Source organism: Aquila chrysaetos, chromosome 24 (genome assembly GCF_900496995.4).
Source record: "Aquila chrysaetos chrysaetos chromosome 24, bAquChr1.4, whole genome shotgun sequence".
NCBI classification, from domain to species: domain Eukaryota; kingdom Metazoa; phylum Chordata; class Aves; order Accipitriformes; family Accipitridae; genus Aquila; species Aquila chrysaetos.
The window spans coordinates 16660857-16680928 of record NC_044027.1 but is presented as its reverse complement, the minus strand read 5'-3'; the positions used below and the strand labels follow the sequence as shown (position 1 = coordinate 16680928).

General features: G+C 58.3%; 1 protein-coding gene across 3 annotated transcripts in view; it reads right to left on the bottom strand.

The window, feature by feature from the left end:
• Positions 1-20072, bottom strand: part of RXRA (retinoid X receptor alpha) — a 120565-nt gene that overhangs the window by 31603 nt on the left and 68890 nt on the right. For all 3 annotated transcript variants that reach the window (XM_030000000.2, XM_041119783.1, XM_030000001.2), the window contains exons 2-4: positions 10329-10594; positions 5131-5281; positions 3990-4169 (exon numbers count right to left, since the gene is read on the bottom strand). In XM_030000000.2, coding sequence (XP_029855860.1) covers positions 3990-4169; positions 5131-5281; positions 10329-10594 — 597 coding nt within the window. The remainder of the gene's footprint in view (positions 1-3989; positions 4170-5130; positions 5282-10328; positions 10595-20072) is intronic.

Sequence of the window (20072 nt, the reverse complement as noted above, 5' to 3'; positions counted from 1 at the left end):
GGCAGGAGACGGAGCGGGGCCAGGCTGCGCCGGTTCCCAACGTCTGCTCCCTGTGAGCCGTCCAAGGGCGGCCGGCGGGAGCATGAGAAAGGGCTCCTCGCTGGTATTTCCTGCTTGCTGTGCGATCCGGCGGCGCTGCCAGCGGTGGTGGGGCCGGGACTTCGTCACACGAGATAGCGACGCGCTGCGACGCGAGGCCGTGGAGTCTGTAGTCTCCGATGACCCCCTTCACCTCCGAAGCTAACCCCAACTAATGGGAGCGCACGCAAGACGCCTTTATCCCAAGACCCTCAGTGTTTACTCCCACCTCTTCAGAAGACCTCTACCTCCCTAACTCAAAGGCAGTTTCCACTTTTTCCCTTTAAAATATAAGGCTGCTGATACACAGACACCTTGGACCCTAATGAGTAACAGATCAAGCAGAGAGAGTTATGCTTCTGGATGCAAACAGCCACCCCCACAATAATAATCCCTGCATTAGTCAAGATCCCTGATGGTAATCTTAATTTTGTTGACTATCCGGTATTTAGTGGGAGACACAGTACAAAAACCAAAGCCTCACGCAGCTGGCAGTAATTCATAGGGGAAAAATGTTCCCAGTTGCTTATTTATTGTAGCTGCAATACCTCAGAGCCCATGAGGCTCATTCACCGTGAACACGGCGTCAGGATCTATCCTAAATGTTTTTAACAGGGAGCAGCAAGAAGAGATGCACGCACCAGAAGGAATCTTCCGCTTCTGCAGGCTTTCCCCCCTTTAGGTCAAGCCTTGTAGCCCTGAAGCAATCCCCCCTCCTTCCAGCAGCACCCCGCGGCCACCCCCCCCCTCGCCTCTGCTTCGCCTGCCCTGACACACGGTCAAGGTCCATCCCTCCGGCTCTGCTCTTGGCACGCTCACCTGGAGACCTGCCATGTGTCGGGATCCAACCCTTCCAGAGCTCCGCCAGCTGCCCAAGAGGTCCCGCTGATTTTACTCCTTGAAGCCAACGTCTTAGCTATGTAAGAGACCCTTCCCTTTTACCCTTCTGGCACAGGTTTTGGGGTATGAACGTGGCCTTCAGCCCTCTTCTTCCCAGCATCACTCTGCAGGTCGCAGCACTGCTCACCACCACGCAGGATGCCTTTAACAGTTATTCTCTCACCAGAGCTATAGTACTTAGTTTAGAGGGTTTTACTGTACTTCCATGACATACAAATACCTTTGGGCTACAGGAGAGATACTTCCCCAGCAGGAATCTGCTGTGCCTTTATGTAGCTATAAATTAGGTCTCCAGAGCAAGATATTTTTTAGGGAAATGAGGCCCATTACCCTGGCTCTGTTACTTAAAAGATGCAACAGTTTACACTAGAGGATAAAAAGCCAGCTATGTTGTAAGTGAGTATTTAGGCGAAAGGAATTAGCAACGCAGGATTTAGCCCAAAACAGAGGTGATGGGGAGGCAGCGGGACTGGTGTAAGGACAAGGACAAGGCTCCTGGCCGGCAAAGTGGATGGGCAGCAGCAGTGAGCTGGGATGGATGCAATGGGAAGGAGACCTTTTTTTGACAAATCAGCTGGATGTCACATGTGAAACTCAAGAGCTGCTCGAAACCAAAGCTCAGCGAGATCCAACTTCTCACTTTCAGGTCTAGGACAACACTAGGACATCTCCAAACCTGCTATAAGACACTGTGAATTTTTAGGTTTATAACACGAGAGAGCTTTATTTGGGGACCAGGGGAGTATTCCAGCTTTCCCTACATGGGGATTATACTCCAAACATCTACCGACTGCCAATGCACCGGATTTCTGCCCTTCTCCATAGCTGTCCTCACGCAGTGCCGGCATCAGAAGATCAGCTAGCACCGCCTGAGTGCACTTCTAGAGTTACGAAGATCCCATCTGTCACACTTTTAAATAATTGGCTGATCGTTATGAATTCATTTGGTATTCATTGTGATAATGTTAATCAAGATGAATTAATAGAGTCCTCATACTGTACGTGCTCCCTGGGGAATTCCACCACCATTTAGAAATTAATTAATGGACCTATAATTTTAGTGGCGCTGCCCATGCAATCACCGTTAACGGTAGGCATGAAGCAGGTACCTGATCACAGGATGTCAGTGCAGGCTACAGAGCTGAAGCATTACTGCTGATGTTCCCTTCCCTACAGACGTTGGCTGAGATGTTCCAGGGTCCGAAGGGAAAGCGGGTCTCCAGCTGGCAGTGCAAGGCTCTGGAGGCAATGCCAGGGTAATGGGATGCTCCACATTTATCTACACCTGCATTTCTCCCCTGGGAAGCAAGCGCTGCTGCTGAACACACAGGAGACTTCTTGGCTTCTTTTTAGTCACCCGAGTCTCCCGCGGCTGGAGATCACACTTTCCTCCTCCTGCCGCACATCTCCCGTGGGATCCAGCACGCTCCACGGCTCTGCCCATCTGCAAACCAGCCAGGGCAGTGCCAGCCCCCCGCACACGAAGCACCGTGCCTGCCCCGTTCCACTCGTCTTTAGAGGCATTTTCTGAACGTCTCAATCTCTCCATTTAAGACTACGGGACCGGTGGGCCAGAAAGCTTCGTTTCCGAGCACCCAAGGGTTAAGTTCTGCAGGGCCAAGGAGGTCCCCCGGGTGCCTTTGCCTCCCAGCCCACTGCAATCCCCCCCCACCGCTGCAATCCCCCCACGCCTCGAGCAGAGACGGCTTTGACATTTGAAGACTCTGCACGTCGTGGGTCCTTAGGTAACCCCGTAAATCGAGCACGGCAGGGTCTGCTCAACGCTCGGCGCAGCTCCGGCGCTGCCCTATTTAATCAATGCTCCAGACAAGACTAAGTGCTCTTCAAAGAGACCCGGGCTGGAGCGCTGCTCGCTGCAACCAGAGCGACTCGGCGGAGGGATGAGTTTATCGGCCGGTGAGGGAGGCAAGTGTGGCTCTGAAGATGTAAGGGGAGAAGGCAGCGGAGAACTGAGCAGCACCATGGGGTCATTTTCACATCGTGTCTGATAAAAGCCTGTTCTGCCAGCAGTTTAAAACAGATGCAGTCAGCATTTAAAAAGAGCATTTAAAAGAGGCACTGCCAGGGAGTTTTAGGTCCTAAATTTAAATTCCAGTAAGGGGAGAGATACCTTTTACGAGACTGAATTGCTTTCTTCTTCCCAATGAGAAAAAAATCCAGTACTGCTACTGCTAGGGAATGCTACCGAGTCAGAGCAGCCGGTGCTCGGCGCTGGTGCCCGAGCAACGGCCTCTGACGAGAAGGACAATAATTCACCGAGTCTCCCTGCCCCTCCTGCGCGAGGTTTGCACTACAAACAGCGCGCAGCTGGGACACACGCAGGAGCCTCTCACCTCCCCGGCAGCACGGTGATTAGCAACCAGCAGATCAAACGTGATCTCTATCTTGCCAATGTCCCCTAATCAGCTCCACTTCTCCAGGATGCGACGTCCCGTGTTGCACGGAGAAAGAAGGGCCAAGCCGGGTGGCAGCATTTGTCACCCGAAACGCACTCAGCCCCGACAGCTTTCGCACCTCTGTTTTGACGGGGCCCTGCAGGGAAAGGGAAGAGGTCGGTGTATTTGCCATCGCTGCTCCCAACACGTGGCAGCCGGTGCAAAACGGGGAGTGCAAGTTCCAGGGCAGCAAATGACCCCACGAGTGCTGTCTGCTTTCGTTGCCCCCCCTGCTCCCCGGTCCTGTGCTCGGTGCCTCTGGGCACTGGCTCATTTACTAAAGTGCAACCATCCATCATCTGGGTACCACTCTGGAACTCAGCGCTGTTCTGGAGCCCATAAGAGGCCCTGGCTGCGGCGCAAAAGCAAACTATAAGTGAGACACGCACATTTTTGGCACCCTGGCGCAGGCAGCCCTTGGCAAGGCTCGTGCTGGCTCTGGTGCACACGGTGCTGCCGCGTTGCCAACAGGCAGGAGCCCGCTGGAGCCTCCTAACGAAGGAAAGGTACCTGGCAGCACCCATGGGTGCTCGAGCCAGGCTCTCTCTGCCTTACCTTCTCGCTTCATCCCCATCGCAAGACACTTCTGATAGCGGCAGTACTGGCAGCGGTTGCGCTGGCGCTTGTCGATCAAGCAGTCCTTGTTGTCGCGGCAAGTGTAGGTGAGGTCTTTCCGCACCGTGCGCTTGAAGAAGCCTTTGCAGCCCTCGCAGCTGTAAACCCCATAATGTTTACCTGCGGGGGGGGGGGATGCGACTCGGGTTAAAAAGACTCACTGAGTGCCCTGGGTGCCCCCAGCTCCCTGCTTTGCTCTCCTTCACCACAAAGACCATCAGCTCTTCCCAGGGCCTCTCCTAGCTGTGTGTGGGGGAAGCAGAGGTTTCCCGGAGCCACGAGCAGGAGCTAAAGAGCAGTGGCTTCGCCTTGACTTGACTTCCATAAAATCAGAATGCTCTCCCGGGGCTACAACCTGCCTTATATCCAGGAAAAGCCCTCACCGTTTCTTAGCTGTACATCAGGGGCGAGGCAGCGCAGCAGTGAAATGGGGGCGACCCCCTGCGCCCCCCACGACCCATCCGGACTCCCCACGCCAGACACGCGACCCAGCCTGCTCTGCACCACGCACCCACCCTCCTCGTCCAGCCCTGGAGCCCGACAGGCGCAGGAGGTGTCCCTAAGGACCTCACAAACTAGGCGACCAGAGCACTTCTGGAGCAGAAAGCTTTTAAAACAGCATAAGAATAAAGGGAATTAGCACATCTTTATCTCCCACAAGTGGAGAGACTCCGTGCGAAGCACATCTTTTTATCTGGCGCTATGTGACAATACCGCTACGGATCAAAGGATGGGTGGAGAGAGGGATGCTCACTAATGCCTTGTCTTCAGACGGGCTGTGCTGCTCAGGGCTGAGGATATAACACCACTGCTACGCAGAGAACCTGGGGTCTCCTGGCTCGGCTCAGAGCCTGCCCCAGACCAGATGGGCTGGGGGAGGCTGGTCGATAAGGGACTTTTCACCCCCTCCCGAGGGCACGGGCAGCTCCTCTCCCGACGGAGAGTCCCCGCCGGCACTCGCTGTGCTGCAGGGTGCCGGGGAGCCGCGCAGACCCCCGCCACGCTCTCCCAGGGCACCCACGCGCCAGCGCGGCCCGAGCACGCTGCTGTGAGCCCCTCCTGGGGCAGGCATCAGCCTTACCTGAAGATCTGTCCCCGCAGATGGCACATATGTGCTTGGTGAAGGAGGCCATCGTTCCTGAGGGATGTGCTGGCACTTTGAGGACTCCATTGAGCCCCAGGGGTGGCTTAATGTCTTCTGAGCTGCTGACGGGGTTCATGGGTGAGTTGAGCTGTCAAGACAGAAGCACAGTGCTCAGCGGGGAGCCGCGGACGTGGGGCCGAGCCAGCTCCACAGCAGGGCTTGCCCGTGTACTCAGACGTGGGGCAGGAGGGCCAAGCAGGGGACAAGGTTCCAATGGGGACAAGTACCGCTTAAAACACGAACCCGCAAAGCTAAACCGAGAGGACGATTTGGGCACATGAGTCCAGAGACCGAAGGCACAAGTGCTCATCTGCTGCCCAGGCATAAAAGCCGGTGCGTCTCTGAGCTGGCAGAAGGATGCTAGCGGGTCTCGCTGCCGGCAGCGGGGCAGAAGGAGCAGGACACGGCCGGTCCCCTGTGCCCTGCCAGGAGCCAGGCAGGGCTGACACAGCCCACCCCACGAAGGATGCTCCTGCACGATTTAAGGGGAAGGCGAGTTCCTCCTGCACTGCCAGACCCCCGCGCACGGCACAGCCACGGCAAGACCCCCAGGGCCAGGCACTCGCGAGCCACCCCGGCTTCACGCCGCCTCGGCACGCGGAGCAGGGAAGATGGTTTGCAGCGATGGTTCGTGGGAGAGCTGCTGGCTGGGAGCGAGCACTTGCACGGATGATGAAGGCCAGGACACTCGCGCTTTAGCTCTACAATTTATAGACATCCTTTTAGCATTATCTCTCCAAAGGAAAGCTTCACAGCAAATAAATAGGTCCCAGATGCAATGAGGCCTGGCTTTCCAGAACTGGCCTGGGTGGGACACTTGTCTGCAACTTCCAGCCTTCCAGCAGCCTGTCCACATGCCTCTCCTTCCCTCCCCAGTGAGCTCGGTCCCCAGCACTCACTGAAGAAAGTGGAGAATTGGGTGGAAGCTGGGTGCTGGCATGGCCCTGAGGTGCTGGTATTAAGTGAAGGATCCCCGAGTTGATCCCCACATCGCTCCGTGCAGCAAGGCAGGGCTGTTATTCCCCCATGTACGGAGAGAAACTGAGGCATGGAGACGTAGGACCGACCCATCGTGATAAGGGAGACAAACTCACAGCAACCCTGCCCGGCCCAGGGCAGGTTCAGGGAGGTCCGGGGGAGGACAAGGGAGCCAGGCTTGGTCAGCTCCAGATGCAGGACCGGCCAGGACCGCTGCGGCTGTCCTCCTGGGGACCAGCCGGCCAGGGACTGTCGCAGAGCCTCCGTCCCTGCCAACATCTAAATCCAGGTTGAACACACAGGATTTGTGCTTCGGTTTGTTGTGTTTCTCTTCCCTAACAGAGATACTCAGCAATTGCACTTGTCACAGATTAATTCAGGGAAGTCCCAGGGCTTGTGATCTGTCAATTAGAGGAGCACAGCCGTTCTTCTGGCTTTAAAGTCTCCAGGCTGGTGGGGAATATTTGGCAGGCAGATGACTAATAACCGCAGAACAGAGCAAGGTAAACCCACCCTGGAGAAATGTGATGGATCTGCCTCCCTCTCCCGCCCTGCCTGTGCCAGCTGATGAATCAAAGGCAGCCAGGACCCGGTGCCGCTGAGGGATACGCTCCTGGGCTTCAGCCGCTGTTCAGTTATGCTGCGACAGGGCAGAGAGAGGAGAGACGAGCAGGTCCCCGGCAGGAGCATCTCTCTTTGGGATCTGTGGGTCCCCAGGCACACAGCCTCTCTCTGTGCTACCCTGCGAGCAGGGGCTGCCAGCACCGCTGCGGCACATCCCTCCGTGGCTTCGGGGTCACCAGCTCCAGCGATTCCTCCCAGTGCACTTTGTGGGAAACGGAGCCATTTCCCAGGTGCAGCTGGTGGCTACGGCTCGTGCCGCGCTGCGTCACCGGCCGGTGCCGCACGGGAGCGAAGGCAGAGGCCGTGGGCTGCCGGCTGAAGATAAGCCTTTCGCCACCACTTCCCCCAGCCCCAGCAGCCCACGGGGTCCGCCCAAGCAGCCCCCCCCCAGAGCATCTGGGGGGGGGGGGGACGATGGGCAGAGCAAGACGGGGCGAGCGCTGCACCTTGCCCCCGCACCAGCCTGGGAGGGTGCGGGGGTCCCACCGCCCTCCGCAGCCCCGTCCATCGGCAGGACACCGCGGTCGGCGCTGAGTCAGCCCCGGGGTTGGGGTGGGGGAAGTCATCGGTTCCTCTCGCAGCGCTGGCCCAAAACCTCAGCGGAGGCACCGTGTGCGCCCGAGGGTTCCCACATTGCGCCGGCGCCTGCCCCGTGCTTTCCCCTCCGTGCCGGCAGCCGCCGAGCGAAACCGGCAGCACGTGCAGGCAGGGAGGAGGCAGAAGGGGAGGCAGCGGCCCCCCACCTTGGCACGGCGCTTCTGCTCCGGGGCAGGACAACTCTGGCTCAGCAAGCGAGCGGGAACGAGGGAGGAACCAGTGCTCTGCTTCCCCAGTGACACCGGGACTCCTTGGCTCCTCTCCCTTCCCTGTTCAGTTCATCGCACCGGGGACCAAATCCTGTCCCTTCTGGCAAGCGGAGCTTTATTCCTCCTCCCATCCAAAAAAACACCCAACCCCTTCTCCGGTCCCCCAGGCACCCTTACAAAGAGCACTGTGCAAAGGCAGAGAGCGGCTCTGGAAAAGCCTAATCCGGCGTCTGATCTCTCCCCGCTAGCCCCCGGGCGCCCCGAGCTGCTGCCAGCAACGCCTGGGGCGGCTGCGCCGGCGCAGCCCTGCGAACTGCGGGGAAAGTCCCTCCCTTTCAGCTGTTACTGAAAATCCTGCTTTTTTCCCCTGTTTTCCCAGAATTCGTAGGTAAGAGGGTTTAAATATGTGTTAAATCCCAGTAAGCAGCAGAGCTGCTGGGTCTAGCCTCCCGGTCTGGCCTGGGATCTTGCTCACCACTGCAAACTACCCCTGCTTTCAGCCGGCTCCTGCCCCACACACCTCACCCCCGGCCCAGCACCCCTTCCCCGAGGGGGCCTGGGAGCTCCTTGGGTGCTGGGACCCTGCAGAAGGACACCCTGCCTCGCACCCAGATTTTGGGGCTGCATTTGGAAACCGTGTGAGCTCCCAGAAAGCGCACGGTGCCAGAGCGAGGGTGCTGGGAACGCTCCGAGCATCCCTCAGCGCTGGCACCAAGGGCGGCTGACTCCTGACATCCACCGGACCAAACGGGAGAGGGAAAGCACCCCGGCTTTTGGGAGCCTGCCGGCTCCTTCCCACCCCGGTGCCGGCAGGAGCTGGGATGGAGAGGACCCACCCCGCGGGACCCACCGCACCTCGCACACCCCGTGCCCTTCTGCTCTGCTGGTTTTCCAGAGGTGACGAGGCATGTCCTGATGGCAAGTGGCATCTGCCATCTGATTCAAACCATCTTCCATCAGTGCCATCCCCACCCAGCGACGGGGGCCACACGCCTCATTACCCTTGGCGCTTTGCCGACCGGTGCAGCGGCACGGGGAGGGGGCTGTGCTCCCCTCCGAGCATCGGCCCCGCTGCCCACCATCCTCCTCCTCCTCCTCCTCCTCCTCCCGCACTCCTCCACGGGCCCAGGTAGGCACCTCTGCCCGCTGCAGGGACAGGGGACGGGGACAGGGACCTAATGCGCCCAGACAGGGAACAGATGGCAGGAGCCATTAGGCTGAAGACCTCCTAACTGTCACCTCTAGCAAAACCACTTAAGACAAGTCCCTGAACAAAGGACGGGCGCTTGCACCGCGAGAGGGCTGGAGCTGCCGCGCTGCTAGCTCGCTCCCTGGCACCATCTCGCCACGCTCTCAATTCCCCTTTCTGCCCTGTGGCTGCGTTTTATTTCAGTTCCCCAGGCTCGCCGGTCCCTAAAGCAAAGCGTGCCTTATAATTGACGCTGGGGGTGCATCGCCCCTGCCCCGTTTCCTCCCCGGCTTGCGGCTCACCCCTGTGTTGCTTCACACCCCCCCCTTCCCACTCCTTCCCCACCATTTTGGCGCTCTCGCTGCTAATTTTGCTCTGGCAGCCCGTTCCCAGGCGCCATTTCAGTTCCCCTTCCCTCGCCCGCGGGGCGGCAGGCAGCGCGTCCACCCCACTTATCTCCCGCACCAGTTAGCCGGACCCAGCCGCGCTGGGCTGCGGGGTGCAGGTCCCCGCACATCTGCGGGGGCCACGGGCCGCATCCTGCGTGGGAGAAGCCCATCAAAAGGCAAATAAAGCTGCCGCCTCTCCGGCCGGCACAGGGATGCTGGGGTCCTGGGGAAGCTGCCTGGGGGTCCCCAGGGATGGGACTCAGCACAGCACAGCCCTCCCCAGCCCTGGGCAGAAAGACCTGTTATCTCTGGAAATAAATGAGGCCAATATTTAAAAATAAAGGTGCTGGCAGGTGCTTGACTCCCAGAGAGGGCCTGGAATAAATAAACCCGCAGCGAGTGGCAGGTGGTGGCCAATTCCTTAATCTGCCCTTTTACTAAACATATACCATGCGAGCAGCCAGCAACAGGTGGCAGGGGCTGGTCAGCGCGCCCCGATCTTGCTATTTTTAAGAAGAGCTTATCTCTCTGTAGTTGGAGGTTTTTTACATAATCTTCAGCCAGCGAACGCCAGTCCTTCCCCTGCGAGGAGAAAGGGGCAGCAGGCAGGGGACCCCTCGGTGCGTGCCGTGGGGACCGCAGGTTGGCCCCGGAGGGGACGTGCCGCTTCGCAGGGAAGGGACCGGGAGAGCACGGGCGAGAAGCGTGGGATGCAGACAATCCCGGGGCGGCTCCGGCCCCTGCCAGAGCTACGCCAGCCCCCAGGTGACCCAGGGGTAGTCACTGCTCCCCTTTCACCCCCAGCCTGGGGACAAACAGGGCAGGACTGGAGGGGGCAAGTGATGGGAGGTGATGGATGGCCGCGCTCCAGCTGTGCTGGTCCCTCGTAGCCCACCCAGGGCAGCCCCAAAGGCGGCTGCAGCCGCCCAGCTCTGGCCAGAGGAGCAGGATGCCTCCGGCTTAGTTTCCCTCTTGGGCTTCTGCTTTTTGCCTCCCTTCGGTGCCTGCCTGCGATGGCGTTTATCTCCCCGTGCTTGCCTGGCCAGCGCAGCGGGGAGACCACAGCCCGTTCTGGATGAGGAAACCCACGGAGGTGGCTTCTCCCCAGCTAAACGGGCAGCAGCGACGTCCCCACCACCGTCCCCTTACCTGTGGGCTGCTGGTGCCGAATCCCAGGCTGGGGGTGGAGGGGACGGACATTGAGTGCGGGCCCATGGGCGAGCTGATGACGGAGAACGGAGGTCCCATGCCATTGATGGGTGAGCTCAGGGTGCTGATGGGCGAGTGGAGCTGGCCCGGGGAGCCCAGCGAGGAGCCGATGCCCGGCCCGATGGACGGGTGGAGGGATGGGGTGGCCATGGGCCCCCGGCTCGTGGGAGAGTTCAGGGACGTGGAATTGACTTGGTTGGAGAAATCTGTAAGAGAGGAAAGAGAGAAACGGGGCTGAGTCGCCGGTCTAGGACAGGCTCTGACACATCGCCGCAGCAGCCCCCCGCTCCTCGCCCTGCAGAGGGGCTGCTTTTCAACCTGCCCCCGAAATTCCCAATGCATCCTCCATCTTTCAAAACCACCTTCTGCTGGAGCACCTACACAGGCGTTAAGACAGAGAGCATTTCCACCTCGAGAGCCGGTCGCCACTGGCTACTACGTCTCGCTCACCCACGGTATCCCGGCTCTAAACTCCGCCACGGAGGCAGCACCGCTGATGCACGGGTAGCCACCCCACCGCGGGAGCGGACGGATGCCCTCCATGCTACAGGATAATTCGGATTTATCACAGCATCAGAGGGCCAAGCCAGGCACGGGGAGCACGGGGTGGGGGCTGCGTGCCCAGCAGCACCCACACGCTGTGACGGCGGGGAGGGTGCTTTGGCGGCAGGAGCGTGTTTGCGCATCGCACGCGTGATTTGTGCGTCCATCCAGGGCGCGAGCGTGCGGTGGGGAAGCCTGCGTGTGTCAGCAAGGAGGAAGATGCCCGCCTGCTGCGCGGGCAGCAGCGGACGGGCTGTGTCTGCCGGCGCCCCAGCAGCTCCGTCGTCCCGGGGGAGCGGGAGGAGGGGGAGCGGGAAGACGGGGGGGGAGTGTTAAAAATAGACTCCGATTCTCCCGAGAGGAGACATGGAGCCATTCCTGGCACATTTCCTCTTCATCCTGTCACGCTGCTTGCAAAACAATTCTGAGTGAGGAAGGGGCTGGCTCGTGGCCCCCGGGCGGGCTGCGAGGAGGAGCTGCTGGAAGGCGGCGGGGGCAGACGGGCAGGGGCCCCGCGGCATTGCCACCGCTCGCCCCGACACCCGCTGGGACCCCCCCAGTTCACACCAGCAAACATGGGCCCAGAGAGGGAGAGGCACCGGCACGGCCGCTCAGCCAGAGGCTGTTCGTGGTGGGTTCTGGGAGCCACTGCTTTTGGCTACAGACCCCAAAGTTAACTAAATTCTAGGAAATATTGTCTTCAGTCACCTGCATGGGTCAGTTGTCTTGCCAGGAGTTTGGAGCAAGTAGCATACAAACATTACACAGTGGGAAACATGCTTGCTGAACCCATAGCAAGCCCAGCCCCAGCACTCTTCCCTGGAGATGACCGATCCCGGTGGGGAAACCCCAGCACGAGGAAGCAAAGGCCCAGCAAGGCAGCGATGCTCCTCTCGCACAGCTGTGCAGCCAGCATCCCACTGCTACACCCAGCATCCCACTGCTGCACCCAGCGTCCCACCGCTGCCCCCAGAGTCCCATCGCTGCCCCCAGCATCCCATCGCTGCACCCAAAGTCCCGTCACTGCATCCAGAGTCCCATCGCTGCACCCAGCATCCCACCACTGCACCCAAAGTCCCGTCACTGCATCCAGAGTCCCATCGCTGCCCCCAGCATCCCATCGCTGCACCCAAAGTCCCGTCACTGCATCCAGAGTCCCATCGCTGCACTCAGCATCCCACCACTGCGCCCAGCATCCCACCACTGCGCCCAGCATCCCACCACTGCACCCCACGTGGTCACACCTCCTGCCCTGGCACCTTCCTTCCAGCCTTGATGCATTCAGCCCCATCCTTGCCTCACAAGGGTGCCGCTGGGGTACAAAGACCCCCAAAGGGTTTCCCCCACGCAGAGCCATTGCCATGGGCAGCCGTGCCATCCTGGCACCCAGAGCCCCCCGCAGAGCATCCCCCCCGCGCAGCCCAGCCGCCCCCAGCACGTCCCCGATGTAGGCATAACAGGATTACACACGCCACGGGAGAGCCTCGCTCCGTGCATGGATAATTCCTTAAAGTCCCAGACAAGAGCCAGAAGCGGGATCCCCGGGGCAGGGGACAGAGGAGGGGAGGGGGCTTGGCTGCAAAAATGGGGATTAGGCTCCAGGGCTGGGATGTTGCCAGCTCGCTCCGCACGGGTGTCCTGTCTCACCTAGGACAGGCAGAGGGGACACGTGCCCAGACCCTGTGCTCCAGCCGGGTGCCACCGTCCATGCCGAAACGAGCCTGCACGCCGGCACCGCCGGTCCCGGCAGGCGTCTCTGTGGCCGTGGCGAAGGCGAGCATCCCTGTCCCTGGGGGGCTGGCCTCGCATCGGCTCTCGCAGGATGTTGATATAAAACAACCGCCGGCCACCACGTCACCCGTGGCTGAGTGACGTGCGGGCGGCACAACAGGAACCCCGGGAAATTCCTCGAGGCTTCGGGGTCTAGCCCAGCGGGACGGTGCTTCCCAGCTCTCTGCTTTTTGGCGTCTTTAAACAGCCGGGAGGAGGAGCGGGGCAGCTGCGATGTGCTCTGGCGAGCCACGATGTGGGCTGTGCCCCCCGCCATCGTCCCGGGTCCGGGGGGAAAGGCGGGAGCTCATTCCGCAGCAGCCGTGTGTCTGGGTACGGGGTCCCAGCCAGCCCTTCTCTGAAGGACCCCCAGAAACACCCGCTAGCCAAGGTGATGAACGGAGACCTTCCAAGGATGCGCCGGATCCCCCGGCCAGGGGAAACAGGCACTTGACCTGCCGGCAAAGGGAAGGCAGCGAAGCACAGTCCTTCCTTTTAAAAGATCCTGAATATTTAAGGCAGGAGAGGTCACAGGCAGGTTACTGGCGACCGGCCCGTGCCTACTCAAGCACATCAGAAAGCAAAGCACGTGCGGGGCCGGCACCTCTCCTAAAATACCCGTTCCCTGGGTACCACGGGAGCTCCCCGTCCCCGGGCACCCCGCGCCTCCGAGCCGGCTCCCCTCACCCATCCTGTTTACACACTTCGCGTTCCCCGCAGACGCGATCCCCGGCACCCAGCGAGGAACTGGGTGTGTGTGGTGGGGCTGGTCTGGAGAAAATAATTCTGGCAACAACAACAAAAAGGAAAGGAGGCGAGAGGAGGACTAACCGCGCATTGAACAGGCCCGTCGGGGAGAAGTGTGTGCAGGCGTGGACACATTTGGGTGTGTGTTCACCCAAAACCCTTGGCCAAACGCTCTGAAATCTGAACCAGACCTGAACTCCTTCAGAGCATCGTGACTCGAAGTCCAGTTCAAAGCAACCCCCTGGACACCGGGATGTTCCCACTCCTCATCCAAACGCTTCCTCCTTCGCAGCCCCAAACCCCGCTGCAAGAGCAGCAGCAATGGGAAACGTTTACCTCCAACCAACTGGCAAATATGGAAAAGGGTTTGTTTTTTTTTTTCCTTAGCAAAATCCACCTGAGGCAACTTAGAGCAGATGCTGCCAGCCCCCAGCTCGAAGGGGAATGCTCCCAGCGGGAAGATGCATTTGGGGAAAATAATGACTCAAGGCGGAGAGATGGGGATCCGAAGCGGGACATGAGAAGTCTGCCCTCCTCACTCATCACAAGCACGCTATTGGACCTTGAATGCTCAAGGAGCACTAGAAAATTTAAAAAGGAAAAAAGCCTAGATTGAGGCAATATCCTTAACAGAAACAACTAAACCACCCAAACTGATGGATACCGCTTGGACCGCAGCAAACAGGGGAGGTATTTTCCCAAACGCATTTTCAGTTCAAGCAGTGTGAGACTATTCATTTTTCTTGCGCAGTTTTGCCATTTAAAGCTGTTGTGTGTGACTATCTCTTGACCAAAATAAACTCTGTGCCTGTTTCTAAATTAAAAAAAAAAAAAAAAAAAAAGTTCTCAAAGCATTTCCCCTCTTGCCGCACCCATAAATTGCAGCTATTTTCTCTGTGTGTCCTTTGTTTAAACACAACGACCTCTATATATCTTATAAGATGCCCCATGGCAGTTGGGAGATCGGAAACGAGAGCTCTTCAGCAGCTAAAGAATTTGCAATGAAGCTCTTTTTCTTTCTCTAAACTACGAACCCGCGAGCTACAAAATTTGGATGGGAATTTTTCCCAAAGAATAAGACATTTAGGGCCAGGGCCACATGATCCATCTCAAGCAACTGAGTTATGTGGCTGTATGGAGCCATGTGCGTGCTTTCAGCTCTCCTCCGCGGCAGAGGAACACGCCTCAGCTGAAACCATCGCACGGAGACTAGAGCCAGCGGGTTTTGATCTGGCCTCGAGATAAGGAGCCTGGGTCTTGTTTTTCTGGCATGGTGCTCATCGCTGCCCTTGCCCTTAGCAGATACCTGTCTTTGCAAGATGGCTTTTGGATGCCATCATCCCTGCTTCGTAGGTGGGGAAACTGAGGCACGGGGACAGCAATGTCCCCGACGAGGCAGCAGCCCCGCTAGCAGACACAGACGGCACAAGCAGGGCATGGGCTTACGTGACCTTCACCAAGGTCACGCGGGAAATTGGAGCCAAAGCTGGGAATAGATCCTGGCTATTGCAAGACCCAGGCTAGCATCTCAACTGCTGAATCAACCTTCTCCGGATTTTTTTTTCCCCCCCTCCTGGCTCCATGACAGACAGTACTTTTTTACTATTATTAATTTTCAATAAAGGAAGAAAATATCTTTATAAAACACTTGTCCCCATTCTCATCCAGCTGCATTAGACACTCAGAGCAGTGCAGACAAATACCAAACGTCCCTGGGCAGCTTCACTGCTATTTTCCATCCCCTTGGCATTCTTGGGGCCAACAGCAGAAACCTCCAGTTTGGACCAGCAAACATCCATGTCTGGATGCGGCCCAGACAGGCAGGTTAGACCTCCTGGGAACGGCAGCTGCTGAAAAGCATCTGGCCATGCCACCAGCCCTTGCAATACTTTCCTGTTGCATTTTATCATCCAGCGCATGGGACTCTTCAAGTGTCGCTGCTTGGCCGGGGTATGTCTGCAGCAGCCCGACAGCTAGTAACAGCTTTTGCTGGTATGGCAATATTTGTGATTTTAACATTTCTAGGCCACAAAATGTCCCAGAGCAGAAACAATTACAACAGCACAGAGGTGCTTTTTTCCCAGGATAGCTCATTTGTACCAGAATAAACTGTACCAGCATAAGCTTTCACCAGTATAATCTTCATTTATGCTTAAGAGGCTTTGCCAGTAAAACTACAGTGACCTAGCTCTGCTGGAAAACCTTTTCTCGCATATCCAGGGAGTTTACTCAGCAGCTCAGTGGCTCGGCAGTCTGTTTCTGAGAGAGGGGAAGTTAAAAAACCCCATATATCAAGGCACAAACAGACTCCCGGAGCTGTGCTTTTCTGCAGCCGAGGAGGGTTGCAGACCCAGGACACAATCCCACAGCCTGTCCGAGTGGGATCGGAGGGGTCTGCAGGCACCCCAGGGCTCCGGGGAGCCGTCACGGTCCAAGCACCCCACGCACCCGGCCCTGACGCCAGCCGAGATTTGGAAAGCCACCCGCACACCCCCGCTTCCGCTTTTTTTTCTGCCTTTTTTTTTTTTCTCAGCACCTCTTCCTCCTTAATCAGTAAGCAGATCAATTCTGGGTATTAAACAGCAGGAAATTCTAAATTTGGGTTGCCACTCCCTTCCTTAAATCAGCCCTCCGCATTAGGGCTTTGCAGCTCTGTGGGGCCACGTTTGGAGGGATCGGGACCAGCAGCTGAGATCAGGCTTTTGGAAATATCCTCCTCCTCTGTTCTCGAGTGTCACTTTGGTGTTGACCAGGTTAAAAGCTCTGACACCCAAATGCACATGAATCTGCACATAAATGCAGCGCACCAAGCGCTGAGAGCACTGTTCCTTCTTTTGGTGCCTCTGTGGTCGGTGAGTTTCCCTAAATAAACTTGGTAGCGAGAATCGCTGTCCGTTTGTTCTCATTCCTCAAAAGTAGTACAGAAATCTCCTCGTATGCTTTCCATCCAAGGAACCTCAAATGATGGAGGTTTCCACCTCCCCTCCTTTTGCCTTCCCCAGTGCAGCCAGCACAGCAAACCAAGGCACCGGTGGCAAATAGCCTGCACCCACCTACGAAGAGGGATGCTGAGAGCAACGGGCAGGCAGCAAATCTGGGCAGAACACAAGGGTTTGACCATAGTTTTCATGTGAAAATTGCCATGGGAATATAGTGACCACAAGAGGTCAGGTCCTCACTTTTGTCCCTGATCAAAAACTCGAATGAACAGAGAGTATGTTTACAGCGGATGAATTTAAATAGCCCCTGGCCTACAATCTTGAGTAAGTTTGCTCTCAATTTACACCAGCACAGCTGAGAACTGAAGCGAGGATGAAGCAAGAACTGCCTCTTCCCCTTCCAATGCTGGCTGCTGCCAGCTGCTGCCATGGACCTGACAGTGCCAGACTCAGGCAAACCCAGGGAGACGACCTCCACAGCGCAGCGTGGCTGTTTTCCCAGAAAATCACCCACGGGTCCAAGAAACAAGCATCATCTTGTGGCCCAAGCACATTAAACTGCATTTATAGCACTTTGCCCAGCGAGGAGAGGCAACCGACCCCCTTAAACCACCCAGGCGCCAGGCGCAGGGCAGAGGCATCCCTGGGAACAGACAACCCAAGACGTCAGAAGATGCAGCTGTATGTTATCCATACATCCCTTCTGAGGATTGCTGCCACAGCTATAGGCAAAAGGGTGTAGGAGCACTGGACCGCACTGCAATCAAGCGCGTTGGTCCTGAGTAGCTGTGATTTCACCAAAAAGTAACTTGAATTGTTTTTTCTTTTTACATTTCTGGACTTGAGTGCAAAACCAAACCTGAGAACATCCCTCTCAGACCCGCCCCCGAAGTCTGCACAGGGGACGGCACACAGAAACGTGTCTTTTTGCAGGCATTTAAAAACCACCACGTGCAGTTTCTCTTCGGGAACCTGCTCCGAGGTTTGCGAAAGTTCCTTCAGCCACGCTCGGCACTTTCCCCCAGGAAGTGCCGGGCGACGCCGCGGCAGTTCGAGCCGCTCAGGGACGGTGAGAAACTCAGTTTCGGCTACTATCTGCTCCGGGTGGGTTCCTCCTCCCACCGGGTTTCACTTTGACCAAACTAAAACCTCAAAGCCACACAGCTTCTCACCCCCAGCTCCCCCCTCCCGCTCCAGCCAGCCAAAACCTGACGGCGAGACCGCTCGACGCGGCCGCCGCCAAACCCAGCGAGGAGCAGAGGCGCGTTTTGGGGCTTCGAGCCCGCCGTCGGGGTCCCCTTCCAGGGGGTTTCCTTGGCCGGAGGAAATTTGGCAGCACCCCTCCGCGTGCCGCCAGCCCGGCCCCTTGCGGGCGATCGACAGGCATTCGCCGCTGCCTCCTGCCAACATTTCACCTTATGGGGTCGATGAGGCTGTGGCATGAGATTACAGCGCCCACGAGCAGCTTTTCCACTGCACTCTGCAGGCCAGCCTCTCCTTCCCCCAGCCCGAGTCCCCACCACGGCAGCTCAGGGAAACCTCTGCTCTCCTCCCAGAAGACGAAGGGGAAGAAGCAGTGCAAAAGCATCCCACCGCCGAGCCATGGGACAGGGCAGATGCGGGCTCTCCAAAGTGGTACCCACCCCGAACCTCGTGGCAACGCTCCGCAGAGCGGGCAGCATCCCTACCCTGTGGGGCAGAGCCGGGACACCTCTGTCCCTGCAGCTCCAACACCCGTTCTCCCTCTCTATCCGATTTTATTTTCTCCTCTGTCCTCCAGATGCAACTTTGCAGATGACATTAGACCTCCCCAGAGCCAAGGGGAAGGATGACCGTGTGGTCGCAGCCTTGGGCTCGGGCTGGCAAGTGCTGGGTGGCATTTGGGGGTCTCATCCCCAGGCAACCTGCGTGGGGGACGCTGGTCTCACCAGCGTTCCCATTCTTTGGCAGCCCAGCTTAAAGCACCGCGGGGTCGCCTTTGGGAGACACTCACCTCTAACCCACCCCGTCACCGGCTACAGCCTGGATGCCCAGAGGTCTGGTGACCCCCCACCACAGGACCCACACCAAAAACCAGAATGCTTCTGCTTGAGAGCTGGCATGAAGAGGGGGGAGCAGTCCTCCTGCAGACGTGCGTGTGCAGGAGAGGCACAGACCCCGCACCCGGGCTGACCGCGCATGCTCAGCTCTGGCACGGGGGCTCATTTTGTCTTTTTTTTTTTTTAACCTTAAAAACCCCATCCCACCCTCTCGGGAGCCCTGTAAAAAGCACAGCCCGCTCTCGGAGCCACTGGCAGAGGCGGAAGCCCGCAGGGGCTATTCCCGTCTCTGAGGGGGAAGGACTCAAAGAGGAATTTTCCAGAAGCCGCTCTCCCCGCGAGCCGCTGTGTCACCGGAGGAAACGCTTGCGAACGCCTCTTCCTCCGGCCGCCGTGCCGGTGGCACGCCAGCGCTCCCGCCTCCCTGCCCCGCGCGGACCCCCACCGCCGACCATCTCCCCCACCCACGGAGGATCCCCCCCCACCCATGGGGTTTTTTTTTTTTTGGTTTTTTATATTTATTTTTTTTTTCCAGTTTGCACCTCCCAAGGACGCGGGGCAGCCTCCGAGCCCCCCTGGGCGGGAGGAGGTGGGTGGGAAAAGGCAAAAGCAGGAAGCGTGAGCAAGCGGGAGAGCGTGACATATGGAAAGTGTGAGGAGCCCCTCGGAGAGAAGGGAAAGGCAAATGTATAGGCGAACCCAGGGGGAGGGGAGCGGGCAGCGCAGCTCGGCTCTCCCCCAGCCTGGCAGTAGTGGGTGGAGGGGGAGGGTGCACCCAGACAAACAAGGATTCTGCTGATAAAGCAAATGTGACTCAATCACACGCTTGTGCAAAGATGTCACAACAGTCCTGAGAAATTACAGGCTCCTATTTCATCCCTCAAGGGCCAGCGCTGTCCTTGCTCTTACAATGCGCTCTGTTCTGCTGTCAGCGGCTCAGCGAGTGCCCCTAATTTACTGGCTGGGAACCCGCTGCAGGGACAGGCAATAATAGGTGCAGTGTAGTGTCGCTGCCAGGGCTCCTGGGCTGGCAGCGGGGCCGGGGAGACGTCTGCTGAAGGACTCAACGCGGCAGCTCTTTTGAGCTCGTGCCATTGCAGCCAGAAGCAGCCCGAAGCGGGGGATCCTCGTCCCCGCCAAGCCCCGCGCTTTCGGGGTGCAGGCGCTGCCTGCCCCCAGCCCAGCTCTCTGCCCCAAAGACGGCAGCGTTAGGAAAACCTGGGCAAGCCCCGCGTGGGTTTGCGTCTCTCCATCCTCCCCCAAAAGGGAGGTTTGGGAGCCCCAGACCTCACTGCCAAAGCAGAAGGTCTGAGCCCCCATCACCGCGATTGTCCCCCGCCACTAACCTTCCCCGAACGCAGCCAGGAGCAAGCCAGGCCACGCCAAGAGGGGACTGGTACCCGCTGGCATCCTTCCAAACCTCCAAAGAACATCGGTGAAGCCAAAACAGCAGCAAAAGATGCCAACAGAGGGGAAGATGCTCCCTCTGTTCCGCAAAGACGGAGGGCTGCACCCGGGGGGTCCCTTCAGCCTTCTCCGACGGGCATCACCAGCGTGGGCACATGCCGGTGGTGGCACCCGGGGGCTTCCCCACATCTGCCCGTCCCGTCCCGGGAACCGGGGAGCTCTGCTCGGAGCTCCTCATC